At 36.6% G+C, this 16231-nt stretch overlaps 1 protein-coding gene across 1 annotated transcript in view; it reads left to right on the plus strand.

Annotated features, from left to right (window-relative positions):
• Positions 1–16231, plus strand: part of Vps8 (VPS8, CORVET complex subunit) — a 241770-nt gene that overhangs the window by 30683 nt on the left and 194856 nt on the right. The window contains 4 exon segments of the mRNA XM_023700650.1: positions 2579–2588; positions 3157–3189; positions 4089–4143; positions 12113–12118. Coding sequence (XP_023556418.1) covers positions 2579–2588; positions 3157–3189; positions 4089–4143; positions 12113–12118 — 104 coding nt within the window.

The raw sequence follows: 16231 nt of genomic DNA on the forward strand, positions 1-16231 counted from the left end.
CCTTTTCATATTAGTTGCCATTGTGTATATTTGGTTGAGGAAGTTTTTTTTAGATTTTTCTTGAACAGAAGTGATCAGAATTTTTTTTTTTTTTGTGGAACCTGGGATTGAACTCAGACCCTTGCGCTTGCCAAGGAAGCGCTTATTCCACTGAGCCATCTCGCCGGCCCTTGGTCAGAATCTTTTACAGTTGAATGATTTTTTTTTTATAAGTTTCAAGTCTTTTTCATGTACCTTATTTATTCTTACAACTTTGCAGGTAGATAAAGCCATATCCTAGTTGACAAATGAAGAGATAGGATCAGAGAGATGATATTAACTTGCTTACATCATTCAGTTTGGACAAGAAATAGAACTTTCAGTTTTTCAAGAGAGCAAGAAATTGATACAGAAGTGGCATCATGATACCAACATTGCATTGTAATTTCAGGTTAATCAGAGAAAGCTCTTACCGCACATATGAAAAAGAAAGTGTTCACTCTGGGCAACTGATACATCCTGACTGAGCTCATGTATCATGAAGTCAGTTTAAATAGCTGGTCAAGCAATGGAGGCAAGCTGGGCAATTGCCCTTCCTATTCTAGGTGGAGAGTAACTCATATTTGCCAGAATGAGAACCACCTGTTGAGGATTACATTTCCATGACGTTTTCTGAATTTAATCCTTATGTAGGTGATGAAATTCATTCTTTTCAAAATCAAGATGAACCAGAACAGTCATTTGACCCACCTGTGCAGTTTTAAAAATATTTTGAATAATGGAGACTGAACTAAAACTCAGACACTGAACAATGATTAGATAAATCTGTTATTTAAAAGGGTTTCTCCACTCTCTCTAAGAGGAGGGGAAAATTCTAATAAATCCCAGAGTGTTTGCATTCTGTTCTTATTTCATTGCTATGGCTGAGCTCCTTTGGTATGCTGAAATGAAAACTGTTTTTCCTATGAGAGTCATCATATGGTGCCTTCCTAATTTTGGATTACCAGCTCAATTTAAGCTGCATGCTTTCCCTGTGATGGTTGGTTTATTAACATGTAAAACTAGTTACATTTTTAGGTATTTCTTCTGAATAGTGACTGCTGCCTGATGGATAGTCATATTATCAGCTCTTCTTAGGACTTTGTTCATCATAGCTCTGGAGTCTACATACGAAAAACACTTAAGAGAGATGAAATTTTTGGAGTTGTGAACCTCATTGTTTACTTTTGGAATTTTTCTGAAGGTGATTTGTGTCAAATTAGCCTTTTAAAAGTTTTTATTATTTTAATAAGTTTGAAGTATAATGATGCTTTTTCAAAAAAGCATCAAATACAAAAAAATCTCTTAAAGAGTGCCTATTAAAATTCAGTTTCCTAAGGGTCATCCCAGACCTGCTGACTTGGAATCTAGCAGGATAGTGTAGGGCTCTGCATTTTAACAGCATCCCAGGTGATTGTAATGTAGTCTGGCTTTTGAGAACCACCACCCTCAGATGTTGCATCACCAGTACTAAAATTCTTCATTCTCTAAAATGACTCCCACATCTGTGCTTTTTAGCTTTTGAAGTCAATCAGGTGACTTGATTTCATTATTCAGGTTCTATTTTGGTTATAGTTTATGTTTTTCATCTGCTGTCTCATTCCTGTTTTTCCATGTCCAGGATATAAATCAGTCATTTATCAAATATTTATTGCATGCATCTTAATTGTGAAGCATTATGTTAGCGTGCATTACTCACCCACATGTTTGCGTGTGTACATGCGTACACACATAATGCTGAGTGCGTGTTACTCTAGAGCATTGTGTATGGCAGCCTTGGTGAGTGTTTTTCTGATGTTTCTGTTCGTTGGAGTAAGCTTTTGGGTTTGGACCCAGGAGATTCTGAGATGTAATAAATAATTGTCCCCATTGGCTGGGACAGACGGAACAAAAGTAGAAGTGATGCAAAGAGCCTGACCTGGGAAACACTGAATTTGAGACATAGTTCTACCATTTCCTGAGTATTCTTTTTTTTTTTTTTTTTTTTTTTTTTGGTGGAACTGGGGATTGAACTCAGGCCCTTGTGCTTGCCAGGGAAGCGCTTATTCCACTGAGCCATCTCCCCGGCCCCTCCTGAGTATTCTTGAGAAGGTCAGTTAACTTCTTTGAAACTTGATTTCTTGATCTAGAAAATGAGAAGAATACTGATTTTTCTCTCTTTCCAAGTTTAAGAATCAAATAGCATAAAATATGTGTATGAAAGTTCTTTGTTATTCCATTGCTATATCACTGCAAGCCATTATTATTTGCAGTTATGAATATTTTTGGCATTTTTTTAGGGAAGGGTCTACAGGGTGTTCAGGGCTCACTACTATATCAGACTCATACTGATCCTCCTGTTTACAGCCTCCCAAGTGCTGGGATTACAGGTGTGGGCCACCACGTCCAGTCTCAATTGTAGCTCAGCACATCCCAGGGGGTGGGGCCCAGCCCGGCAGGCCTGGGGCATTGAACCCCTGGTTCCTGCTCCTGCTTGCAGGAACTTTAATCCACTGAGTTATTTGGCAGCCCAGATACTCTTATCTTTATGCAGTTTTTTTATGTTTCATTTGATCTTCAGGACAACTGAGGTAAGTAGGGAAGTATTTACAATTTCTTTGAACAAATGAGAATGCTAACACCCAGGAAAGTTAGGTGACTTCCCCAAGTTTGCTGAGGAGCAAAACTAGCACTTAATGTTTTACCTTTTTACCCTTGAGAACGGACCTAATAAACCTTCCTGGGCTTTTATGTAGTTAGGTGATCTGCAGATAGGAAGCTTTTACTGAGAGGTATCAGTTTCCTTTTTCTTAAATGTTCATTGCCTCCTACCATGTTATCCATATAGTACTTATAGTGAATTACGATATAGAAAACAGGACCTTTTCCTTCTTTTTCCTTTACATTTCCACTTATAATATGCATTCTTCTTGAAGCATCTGTTACAACTACTAAAAGAAAATGATACGTTCTCATTTCCTTTTATTTTGTTGATATATATGGAATTTGTAGTTTTTCTTAGTTGATGGCAAAAATAAAAATTGCACCTCTTATCTGAATCAACTTGGATCACAATATATTTAAAGAGACAGCCTTGTACCATTTTCTGTTTTAAAGTGAAACTGTCTTTTCAAATGCATATTTTTTAACTCATTTTAGGACAAAGTAGATGCTGGCTTGCCTACAGCAATTGTAAGTATACTTTAAACCTTTTGAATGTAAACTTTTTGATTTGTTTTTATATTCTTACAATATGGAAGGTTGTTATATAAGCTATTACGATTGCAGATTCATAGGTCATTTTACTCCCAGGAATCAGGTTTAAAATTTGCCCAAGTTGAAGGTTTTCATTCTAATTCCTTACCACTTTTTAGGCTTTTGTTTGGAATGGAGATAATGGAGTCATGATTCCCAGGCTTATTTGTAGGTAGTATCACTTCCCCAGAGTAACTTGCTTCTGCTGTGATATGGTCTCCCTTCTATTATAGGGAGTGGAAAACAGCATTCAGTGAAATCCCTTTGTGGTAAATATATGTTTAACAGCTCTGACTCCACTGCCAAGCCTGCCAAATAGTAAATCTGTGGAGAACTGGGAGATATTGAAAGCCCACTAATGCCCTCTTTTCTCATCCTCCTCCAGCTGCCTCCTGTAGCTTTCTCATTAGTCATTTGGTGAGGAAGTGGCTGAGTTTTAAACATTTCTGGTACTTCTTGGCTCCTGTGAGTAAACTGGGCAAGAGTTCTGATGTGTACCTTCCCCACATGTCACAGGAAACCCTTGAATGGCAAATACTTTGTCTGGACTCTTTTTTTAAAAATTGCTTTAGAGAAGGCTAATGGCATGTTTTTTGCCTGTAATGTTGAACATATGATATTTTGATAGTGTTTCTCATAGAGTAAATTTAGAGAGATTCTCAGAACTAAAATGTCCTGAGTTTCATTTCCTGTTTGCCTCTTATTTGAAATTCTTGTTTATAATAGCTGGTATGTTGTCTGGTGCCTAGCGGAAGGCAGGCCAACAAGTTTAACTCTGATTATTTCAAGATCTTCAATGTAATATCTTCAAATGTAATTTTCCCTTTTGGTTTCAGGCAGTCTCCAGTCTGATAGCAGTGGGTACATCTCATGGATTGGCTTTAATATTTGGTAAATTTTCTAAGTACTTTCCTACTTGTAAATATTAAGAATCCTTTAGAGTTTTATAATGCCCGTTAATCATATTTTACAAAGTAGAGTTCATTTTCTTGAACAAAACCAGAAAAATGTGTAACATAACAACAAATACTCTATAGTTAAGAATTACTGGGATATCCAGTAATGTGCTCCATACAAAAAACACATTTAATTCAAAAAGAAATTTATAGACTGAAAGTCAAAGCATAGAAAACAATACTCCTTGTGACAGGAACCCCCAAAAAACAAGGGTAGCTATTTTATTTGCAGACAAAGTGAATTTCAAGCCAAGACTGATTAACAAAGTTAAGAAGGTCACTACAAGGACAACCCAAGAGGAAGAGCTAGCAATCATAAATGTATATGTAATAAATACTGGTATATCCAGCTATATAAAAATATTAATGGGCCTGAGAAATCAAATAAGAACTAATACAGTTGTATTGTTCTTGATGTCCACTATCTCTGTTCTTATTCAACCTAGTCCTGGGAACTTTGGCCAGAGCAATTAGACAAGAGAAAGAAATAAAAGGAATAATGATAGAAAAAGAAGTGAAAATATCATTATTTGCAGATTACATGATACTCTACATTGAAGACCCCAAAACTGCACTAAAAAACCTCTAGATTTAATAAGCAAATTCAGTAGTGTAGCTGGATACAAAGTCAGCACTCAGTAATCAATAGTCTTCCTGCACCCAAATAACAAAGTCACTGAGAAAGAAATTAGGGAAACAACACCTTTCACAATAGTTTCTAAAAAAAACCCCAAAACTAGGAATCAATCTAACAAAGGATATAAAGACCTTTATATTGAAGACTCTAGTACAGAAAGAGTTGTTGAAGCAGATAGCCTAAAATGGAAATATATTCCTTGCACTTGGGTAGGAAGAACCAAAATAGTGAAAATCGCCATACTTCTAAAACTGTTATACAGATATAATGCCATTTGAATCAAAAGTCCAATAGCATACCTCGCAGAATTAGAGAAAACAATCCTAAAATTCATTTGGAACCAGAAGAGATATAGAATAGCAAATGCAATTTTGGGCAACAAAAACAAAGGCAGGGGACATGACAATCCCTGACTTGAAATTATACTGTGAAGCTATTGTGATAAAAACAGTGTGGCACTGGCAAAAGAACAGACCTGAAGATCAATAGAACAGATTAGAAGATGCAGAAACGACTCCAAACATACTTAGTCACCTTATTTCTGACAAAGGTGCCAAACACATTCACTGGAAGAAAGATAGCATCTTTATTATTTCCCTTTTTTTTGGTACTGGGAGTCAAATTCATGACCTTATGCTTGCCAGGCTGCTGAGCTATATCTCTGGCCCAGCCTCTTTATTAATGGTCCTGAAAAAACTGGCTCTGCACATGTTGAACATTAAAATTGGACCCATATCTTTCACCATGCATTAAACAATTTGAAATGGGTCAGAGCTCTAAATATTAAAACAAGATGAAATCTACTGGAAGGTAGAATAGGGAAAACTCTTGAAGACATTGGTACAGGCAGACTTCATAAGTAAAACCCTGATTGCACAGGAATTACTACAAAGAATCAACAACTGGGATATCATCTTATTAAAAAGCTTGTGCACAGCAAGAGAAACCACCAATAAGGAGAAAAGACAACCCATAATGTAGGAAAAAATGTTTGCTAGCTATTCCTGAGACAAAGGATTACTGTTAATAGCATTATAAAGAACTAAGAAAAAAACAGCCCTCCCAGATTTAAAGACCCAATCCAAAAATGGGCATCTGAGATGAATATATATCTCTCAGATGAAAAAATACAACTAATAAATATAAGAAAAAATCTTCAACATCACTGGTTATTTGAGATGCAAATTAAAACAACACTGAGAGGGGCTGGGGAGATAGCTCAGTGGTCTAAGTGCCTGCCTGGCAAGTGCAAGGTCCTGAGTTCGATCCCTGGTTACCTCATGTTATGCTGGTCACCAGAACTGAGCATGGTGGTGCATGCCTGTAATCCCTGTGCTGGGGCGGCCAAGACAGGAGAATCACTATGAGTCTGAGCTGCATAGTGAGACCCTGCACCAAATAAATAAATCAATGATTTTTAAAAAATTAAAAGAAAAAAACCCTAAAAAACCCCCACTGAGATTCCATCTCCAGGAAGAATGGCTATTACTAAGAAGTCAACCAATAAATACTGGAGGGGCTGTGTGGAAAAAGGAACCCTTCACTGTTGGTGGGAGTATAGACTGGTGCAACCACTGTGGAAATCAGCGTGGAGATTCCTCAGAAAATTAGGATTGGAGGTCCCATTTGATCCAGCTATTCCCTTTCTGGATATTTTCCCAGGAGCATTAAAAACAGCATATCACAGTAATATATGTGCACCCATGTTTAAGGCAGCACAGTTTGTAAAAGCTCGATGTTGGAGACAACCCAAGTGCCTGTCAACTGAGGAATGTATAGAAAAATGTGATATTTTTATGCAATGGCATACTATTGAGCTATAAAGAAGGATAAACTGGAGACTTTTGTAGGTAAATGGATGCAACTCATAAGTGACCATAATCATAAGTGAAATAGTTTGGAGATGTGTAAACATCATATTGTCTCCCTAGAGAATTTGAAAGAGTAAATAAGATCTAAAATGTATAATAGATACTATAAAATGGGAAGAAACTTCAAAAGAAAAGAGAAACTGGGATTGGGGAATGGAGAAAAGGGAAGGAAGAGATACTTAAAAGATAGTTAAGGTAATTATACTACTAATTTCTCGTAATTCATTGAAAAAAAAGGTTGTGTTTGTATTGTTTGGATAATTAAATACTGATATTTTGTTTTCAGAATAACTAATTTAAAAATAACAATACACAATGTATTAACCATTGTAACCTCTTAACTTGTTTTGAAACTTTATTTTTTTCTCTTTAAAATAAAAAATTGGGCCAGCCAAATAGCTCAGCAGATTAAAGCGCCTGCAAGCAGGCACAGCAGGGCTAGGGATTCGATCCCTAGGCCTGCTGTGCCAACCCCACCCCAGGGTGCGCTGAGGTGGCAATTGAGACTGGGCATGGTGGCGTGTGCCTATAATCCCAGTTTTTTGGAGGCTGTAAATAGGAGAATCACTGTGAGTCCGATCTAGTAGTGAGACGCTGAGCACCCTGTAGGCTCTTCCCTAAAATAAAAAAAAAAATAAAATAAAAAAAAATGCTGAGTATGATGATGCATCCCTTTAATCCCAACTACTTGAGAGACTGAGAAGGAGGAAGATCAGAAGTTCAGGGCCAGTCTGGGCAACATAGTGGGAATCTTGATATAGACATAACTTTAAAAATTATGTGACACGGCTGGGTTTGTTGACTCACACCTGTAATCCCAGCACTCGGGAGGCTGACACAGGAGGATCGTTGCAAGTTGGAGACCAGCCTGGGCTACATAGTGAGCCCAAGGCCAGCCTGAACTGTGTAGTGAGACCCTGTTTTAAAAAGACCAAACAAACAAACAAACAAACAACCAAATTGACTGTACAGCTCCATTTTGCTGCTCACAGCACGGTTTTCTTGCTTGTTATGTCACATTTGTTGGCTTCTGTAGACCTAGGCAGAATGATTTGTCATCATACCCACTTCCAGTTGTTGTTGGTGTTCATTTTTTAAAAAAATTATCCATCTTTATTTGTTTGTTTGTTTATTTATTTATTTATTTATTTTGTGTGTATGTGGCCACCTCAGCCCACCAGGGGGCGGGACTGGCTGGCATGTGGTGCTGGGGGATTGAACTGCGGTCCCTGTGCTTTGCTTAGCTTAGCTTATTCTAAGTAGGTGCTTTAGACCACTGAGCCATCTCACCAGCCCTGGTGTTTATTTTTAAATTCTAAATGATAATAATTGGTTTTATAAAAGATGTTCAGGAAAATGAATTCCTCAGAATTCTAAGTAATTTTACAAGATTCTTACTGATAATGTGTTCCATCATATCTCTTTTCAACCCCAAAATTTTTTTAGCCCATAGTTGTGTTGTTTTCTTGGTTGAGAACATGAGTAGTTATTCATGAGTAATTATTTTCATAGATGTTAGTTGTATTTTTTCAATGCTTTTTTCTCTGAGACTAAATTGTTTCTTTAGTCCTTTGCTTTTGAATTTGTAGGTAAGCAGAATGTTTTCTTCTGCTTTTTTTTTCTTCCTTTAGAAACCATTAGATAACCTGATGATATTATATTGAGTAAGGAATGTTTGCTAAGGACTAGTTGGGAGTACTTTAATAACAGAACCATAATTCGATTTTTTTTTTTGCGGAACTGGGGATTGAATACGGGCTCTTGCGCTTGCCAGGGAAGTGCTTATTCTACTAAGCCAACTTTCTGGCCCCCCCATAATTTGATTTTTGTAGAGCCTGGCATCTTTATTTACTGAATGAGTAGATAACTAGTTTCCTTTGTTTTTAAACAATTTAACTTTCTATTTATAAATTTTCTATTATAGCAAAAACTTTATTTAACATGAGTTTATAATATCCAGTCATTTCAAAGGTAATTCATTTAAATGACAAAGTTTTATTGCTTGGGGACCAGAAGAACAGAAACAAAAATATAAATTTTTTTTTTTTTTTTTTTGCTCCGAATGCCTTCAGGGCAAGTTTGGCTGGCTTGAGTTGTAGGGATCGAACCACAGCAACCTGAGCCTGACTGCTTTGTTGAAGTAGCCACTTAAAGAACTGAGCTAAGGGGTAGGCCCCCCAAAATATAATTTTTTTGAAAAAACTTTAAAATTCATTTTTAAAGTAATATTATTTTATTACCACATAATTGACATATATATTCATGGAAGGAAATTTAGAAAATGTAAACAAAAAGGTAAAGATATAAAATTATAAAATAATCTAACTCTACCATCCAGAAATAATTCTTAATGGGGCTGGGGAGATGGCTTAGTAGAATAAGTGCTTGCCTGGCAAGTGCAAGGGACTGAGTTCAATCCCCAATTCCACCGAAAACAACAACAACAAACCAAAAAACAAAACAAAAAAAACCCCAAAAATAATCCTTAAGAGTTTACTTTCACTTACTCACTTTCTTCTCCTCTACTCTCCCCTCCCCTTCTATCCCCTTCCCTTTCATCCCCTTCCACCTCTTCTTTCCTCCCTTTTCCTCCCCTCCCCTCCCCTCCTGTCTTCTTCTCTGAAGGCAATCGCTCTTTTAACAGGCTACATTCTCAACACTTTTTATATATTATTTTGAGACAGGGTTTCACTAAGTTGCATAAACAGTCTTTGTCTTTGAGATCTCCCTACCTCAGCCCTCTGAAGCATGTGGGATTACACTGTAGTGTACCTAGTTCCTTTGTAGTCTTCTTATCCTCAAGTAGGATCATGTTATTTTGAATTGGTTTTCATTATACTTATATCATTTTAATGATACATAGTATTCTTTTAAATGGATTCATCAAAATATGCTCAACATCTCCACACTTAAGAATCTCTCACTCCCTCTCACTGATTTGGGATTGAGCCCCGGGCCCTCACATTGAGTTATATCACCAGACACCACTCTTTTTTTTTTGAGACAGTGTCACTAAGTTCCTAAATTGCCTAGGCTGAAGTGGAACTTGTGATTCTCTTGTCTCAGCCTTTCAGAGTTACTGGGATTGTAGGCATGTGCCCCTACCAAGAAAGTATACTAAATTGTTTTTAACAATAATGTGTTGAACATCTTTGTTTCTGCATTTTTGTGTATATGGTTAGTTTCTTAGGGCAGATTCCTAAAAGTGGAAGTTCTTGGGCCAAGACATGCACATTAACGACTTGATGTGTATTGTTTAATTGCCTTTTGGAAAAGTTTTGCCATATTAGTTTCTTTTTCTTCTTGTATTTTTTAGGAAAGGGTCTACAGGGTGTTCAGGGTCTCACTACTAGAGTGGACTCATAGTGATCCACCTGTTTACAACCTCCCAAGAGCTGGGATTACAGGTGCATGCCACCATGCCCAGTCTCAATGCACGGCAGGCCTGGGGATCGAACACCCGGCCCTCATACCTGCTTGCAGGCACTTTAGTCCACTGAGCTAGTTGGCTGCCCCCCCCCTTCCAGATTAGTTTTTTATCAGGTACTAGAATGCTTATTTTCCTATAAGGACATAAGTGGTGTTGAGTTGATACTTTTTTTTTTTTTTCTGCAAAACCAGGGATTTGAACTCAGACCCTTGCGCTTGCCAGGCAAGTGCTTATGCTACTGAGCCATCTCCCCAGACCTGACTTTTTTTTTTTTTTTTTTGATGGTACAAAAATAAAACCTTTAGTCTTCATCTATTTCTCTTATCCAGAATCAATCATGTATATTCAACTTTTTAAAATCAGTGAGTTGACAGACTTGCATACAGTTTTTCTTTTGTCTTTTTATTTTATACATGAGATGATTGAAGGGCAGAGAGACTGACATACACAGAACTAAGCTGTGTCAAATTTCTGAATCCTAAATTAGTGCATTTTCATTCGAGTAATCTCCCTGTGCCAAGTGCAAAAGATGCAAATTCCAACATATGAAGAAAAGAACAGAACTGAGATGATGGAGGATGGGATGGAATGCACTGGTTGATGTGCTGGCAGAATGCATGTTGGTCTTTTTGTTCCTACTCACCAGTACTCACTTTGCCCCACTCTGCTTTAATATTCCTTCCTTATCAAGCAGTTGTAAGAATATGTGACTGCTGTAGTCAAACCCATGTAGCGCTTACTGCAAACAAATTTAAATGAATACTAAAAACTAACAGGAGAGAATAATACATTAGTTTTTGATACTGTCTCCTTCATTTCCTCAGGTCTGGTTCCTATTTTTTTTTTTTTTTTTTAGGATCTCCCAGCAACTTTCTTGTAGATACATTGAAATAGTAATCTTTTATTATGGTTTCATGGTCAACAAAGTATGCCAAAGTGAACATTTTGGAAAGAATCTTGGTATTCTGGTTGTGCTTTGGGCTTTAGGAGTGTAGCTAATAATTTTACTCATTATTGTTTGTAGGAAGCAGCTGTTTGGACAGTACTTTTTAACAAGTGGATTAAAATATGCTTGAGAGCATGGGAAGAAATGACAGACACTGCAGAGTGTCTATACTAGAGGTCTGGGTTGGGTCTGATCATTAAAAAATATGTTTTGATTCCTGGTACCAAAAAGGAATATATCTTTGTTGATCGTAGAAGAAAATGTGACAGGAAGAACTACACGTGCATAAGTACCAGATTTTCTTTGAAATAGAGGGCTGCACTGCTAAAACAATCATTGTAGGTTTAACATTTAGTGCCTATTCTTAAGGAATTTTAGGTGTCTAGCATTTTTTGTGTGTTTTGGTTCTCACTTTCTACAAGGTCTCAAAAGTCTAAATCTTAATGAAAATATTTTTCTTTTTTTAAAATTTTATTTACTTGTGTGTGTGTGTGTGTGTGTGTGTGTACGTACGCGCGCGCGTGTGTGTGTGTGTGTGGCCTGCTCAGCCCACCAGGGGGCGGGCTGGCAGACATGTGGGTGGCTGGGGGATTGAACTGTGGTCCCTGGGCTTTGCTAAGCTTGCTCTAAGTAGGTGCTTCAGACCACTGAGCCATCTCACCAGCCCCCAATGAAAATATTTTTCTAACCTAAGATCCTTACTTTTACTTTTTATTTGTTTTTGGTTGTTAGTGTACTTTAGTAATTATCTTTTCTAAATTGATTTTATAGCTAAATCTTGAATTTACTTACAGTGCTGTAATTTGAATATTGTGCCTTTTCCCCCCAGAACCAATACCTGAATATAAACATAAACGCTCAACATCTGTTAATAGACATCAGTTAGTTCAATTTAGTATCAGTCTCACAGCTAACTAAAGTTTGTCACTTATACTCTTGAAATTTTATCTGCATTTTCTCTGAACTTTTGAACTGATTTCTTTTTTCTCTCTTTTGATCTTTTCTTCATGGATTCAAAAGGAAAAGGTATAGTAAATTTGGTTTGCATGAGTGGTTCTTTTACATTTGACTTTTTCAGTATTGAAAGATACTACCAATTATAGTCACTGCTCCTGTATAAAGAATCATAAATAGCTAATTGAAAAATTAAAGCAGACTTGTGAAAAACTGTACATACCTTTACTACTTTAACTGAAAACATATGTTTGCCTAATCGCTTGATATAACACAAGTCTTTCTTTGACTTTGTATTTGCTAGTAGGAGGCTTACAGCATCTTTTTTGGTATAAACTTTTTTAATAATGGATTATGAAAAATTTAGGTATTTGTGAATCAGTCCGTGAGTGAAAAATTCTAGATTTTAATAGAACTTTCCTTCAGTCAGTTCTTTACTGTTACTTCATTGGCACCCTATTTCCTGACAGTTTGGTAAAGCAGTTGACTTTTACCAAGTTTTTCTGAAACATCCTCTTAGTGTTCATAGAAACTACAGCTTGTTGTCTTCCACTGTTTCATTGGCTTACATACTTTCATGTCTTTTTATTTATTTATTTTTTGCTGGTACTGGGGATTGAACTCAGGACCTTGTGCTTGCCAGGCAAGCACTTATTCTACTGAGTCATCTCCCCAGCCCCTACTTTCATGTCTTTAAAGTGTAATAACATTCCAGTGGCATGAACACAGGAATGAGCATTCTGACTCTTAGGAAGCATCGGTCTCCTATACGGTGACAATTTAGCGGAGGGCATGCAAGGTAATGTGGTCTTCAGTGAACCTGTGGAGGGAATGAGAACTTCAGTCCTGTGGTTTGATCAGACACAGGTCAGAATTTCTACTAAAATAGTAGAAATTCTTGTACTATTTTATGATCATTGGTGAAATGGTTCCTAAGAAGAGCTTCCTTTTCTTTCTTTGGTCCTAAATTTTTTTTTTTTTTTTTTTGGCGGAACCGGGGATTGAACTCAGGCCCTTGTGCTTACCATGCAAGCGCTTATTCTACTGAGCTATCTTCCTGGCCCCAAAATATTTTAACATAATAAAGGCTAAGAAAAGAATAGTATTGAAAAATATCTAATACTAGCAAGTTAGAGTTCACATGTAGTTACATTTGATTTCTTCTGGAATATAGGTGTTTCCTTGTATGATTGTTTTTGGAACTAATTTAAACAAACTAGGGATGAAAAATAGTGGACTGACTTGTTTTTAGTGTATAGAGTTAGAAATTCTTGAAGATTTTATGGTAATTATAAACATTATGCATTCTATGTAGCATTTCTTTGCTACTCAGCATATTACTCTTAAGCCCAAAATATCCTGAGATCTACCCTGAGCCAAGTATACTTTGAAAGATACTTTGGTAGAAAGTTTCTTAGGTAGAGTATCTCTTATCCAAAGCCCTTGGGACCAGAAACGTTTCTGATTTTGGAGGTTGTGAATTTTGGAGTATTCATGGTAGACTTCACAGGTTGAGCATTCTTAATCCAAAATCCAAATGCTCCAAAATCAAAACCTTTTTGAGTATCAATATGATATTAAAAACGTTTTGAATTTTGGAGCATTTCAGATTAGGATTACTCAGTCTGTACTAACAAATGAAATAAATATAACTTATTGTAGTGTCAAGTAAATAAGCTTCTTGTGATATCTGTCTTCAGGTTCCCTTTGTAAGCTGTATCATTGTTATTAGTAATAATTCCTTACATTTGTACCTTTTAATAGTTAGGGATTTTCCACAGACATTTTATTATTTAAACATTGTGTGAACTCTGTGAAGCTTGAGGGAAAAGTAATCATCTCATTTTGTTTTTCTCCACGGGTTCCCTGCTGGATAAGGACCCACTCTAGTTTTTTTAATACTAAGTGGATAGTGTCAACCAATATAATTTTATGTGAATTTGTAAGTAACAACCTGGATAGAGCTCTCATTCCACCTTCCTGCTTCTGTCTAGGTCCTTATGTTCTTTCTGTGTAACAAGATTTAAGTGTTTAAAAGATGTTTTATGTCTGTTCAATACTTTCCCCCAGAATTGTCCACAATAATTTGGACTAAAAAAATGTTCAGTTCTAGTAGAATAAACCTGCTGTCCTCTTTCCTCAGAAATTCTATATTTTCTTTTTTTAGAAATTCTGTATTTTCTGAACTTAATCTACCTTATAAAATAACAAGTTTGTTAACATACTGTAAAGATAGAATGTATAAAGATAGAATGGGAATTGAAAAATATCTTTGTAGAGTCGGAGTAGGTTCTATTTTATGTACAGTCCATCACCTGTCCACCATCATTTGCTGCTTTAAAAAAATGTATAAATCTAATCTGTAAGTTAGTCTTGGAAACTTAATAATGTTCTAGGGACATTGACATTGCTTTTTTTTTTTTTTTTTTTTGCGGAACCGGGGATTGAACTCAGGTCCTTGCGTTTGCCAGGCAAGCGCTTATTCTACTGAGCCATATCTCAGGACCCTACGTTGCTATTTTGTGCATTAGCTTTCTTCACTAATTTATTCCCCTTAGCAACACAATGAGGTAATCTGTGTTTTCTGCATTTTACAGAAGATAAAGAAATGTAGAGAAATTAAGTGGCATTTTGAAAATTACTCAAACACATAGTTGCATTGTTTGTCACTCTCTAGGAGTAGGGATGGAATTAAATTTCAGTTATCTTGTTTTACAGCCATACTACCATATACAGGGAAACTATTTTGTTGGGTTTTTAAAAAAAATTTTATTTATTTGTGTGTGTGTGTGTGTGTGTGTGTGTGTGGCCAGCTCAGCCCACCAGGGGGTGGGGCTGGCTGGCATGTGGTGCTGGGGGATTGAACCCACAGTCCCTGTGCTTTACTAACTTGTTCTAAGTAGGTGCTTTAGACCACTGAGCCATCTCACCAGCCCGTTGGGCTTTTTTTTTTTTTTTGGCGGAACCGGGGATTGACCTCAGGCCCTTGCACTTGCCAGGGACACGCTTATTCCACTGAGCCATCTCCGCGACCCCTATAGGGAGACTGTAAAGATAGTAAATATATTGTAAAAAATCAAGAAAAAATTGAGAATATTGACACAGATGTGTAGGATCATTTAATGCATGTTTCAGGAGTGAGGGTAGTTGATAATTTAGTTTCCTGTGTTACCTAGTTTTTCATATGTAGGGCCTATAGTTAGGAAAGCATGTTTGGGTGTTTTATTTATTTATTTTTTTAAAAAATTTAATTTTTAAAATATTTATTTATTTATTTATGTTCGGGTGTTTAACTGTGTCCTTCTTCCCCATTATCTTTTTTTTTTAGTTCCTCTTTCTTCAGTGGTATGCTTATTCTTTATCTGATCATATTTCTTAATTTTCCTGTCCATATTTTTCCTTTCCTATAAGAAAGAATACTTCTGTTATCTACTTTAAGTATGAACTTTGTGAAATCAGGAAGCAGCAGTGAATGTTGATGGATCTGAACTCTGAATTTTGACCTTCAAACAGAACTGCAAAGGAGCTCAGCTCTATGCTGTTTGGGTGCTTCTCTGTTCATGGAAGACAGGCACCTAAGACCTGAGGGGTTTCTTTGTAGGGCTTGAGTGAGATTTCATACCACCCTCTTTGTCTTCTTACTTTTCTGTATTTTAGGGGAGGGTCTATAGGGTGTTCAGGGTCTCACTACTAGATCAGACTCATAGTGATTCTCGGGTTGAAAGCCTCCCAAGAGCTGGGATTACAGGCGCGTGCCACCACGCCCAGTCTTCTTACTTCCAATGCATCAGTTACTTACACTTTTTTTTTTAACTTGTGATCCAAAGCAGTAGTACATATAAAATATGTTACCAGACCATCATACTGTGACAGTTTTGCATGTTATTATGTACATTAAGGTTCTATGCATAACCCATGAACTATATAAAGTAGCCTTGACATGATAAGGCTCATGAAAATCTATTGCAGAGAGGTAATTTCAGTAGAGCTAAATACAACATGATTTTGTTTTAGACTCAGGTAAATTGTGGAATAAAGGGAAGTTTTAATGATTTTGCTTAAGTTGAGGGAAAGGAGAAAAATTGGGAAGCCAAAAGATTTATAATTTTAAGTGCTGGGGAGATAGCTCAGTAGAATAAGCACTTGCCTGGCAAGTGCAAGATCCTGAGTTCAATTCCCAGTACC

The sequence above is a fragment of the Octodon degus genome, unplaced genomic scaffold, assembly GCF_000260255.1.
Source record: "Octodon degus isolate 3935 unplaced genomic scaffold, OctDeg1.0 scaffold00126, whole genome shotgun sequence".
Classification (NCBI taxonomy): domain Eukaryota; kingdom Metazoa; phylum Chordata; class Mammalia; order Rodentia; family Octodontidae; genus Octodon; species Octodon degus.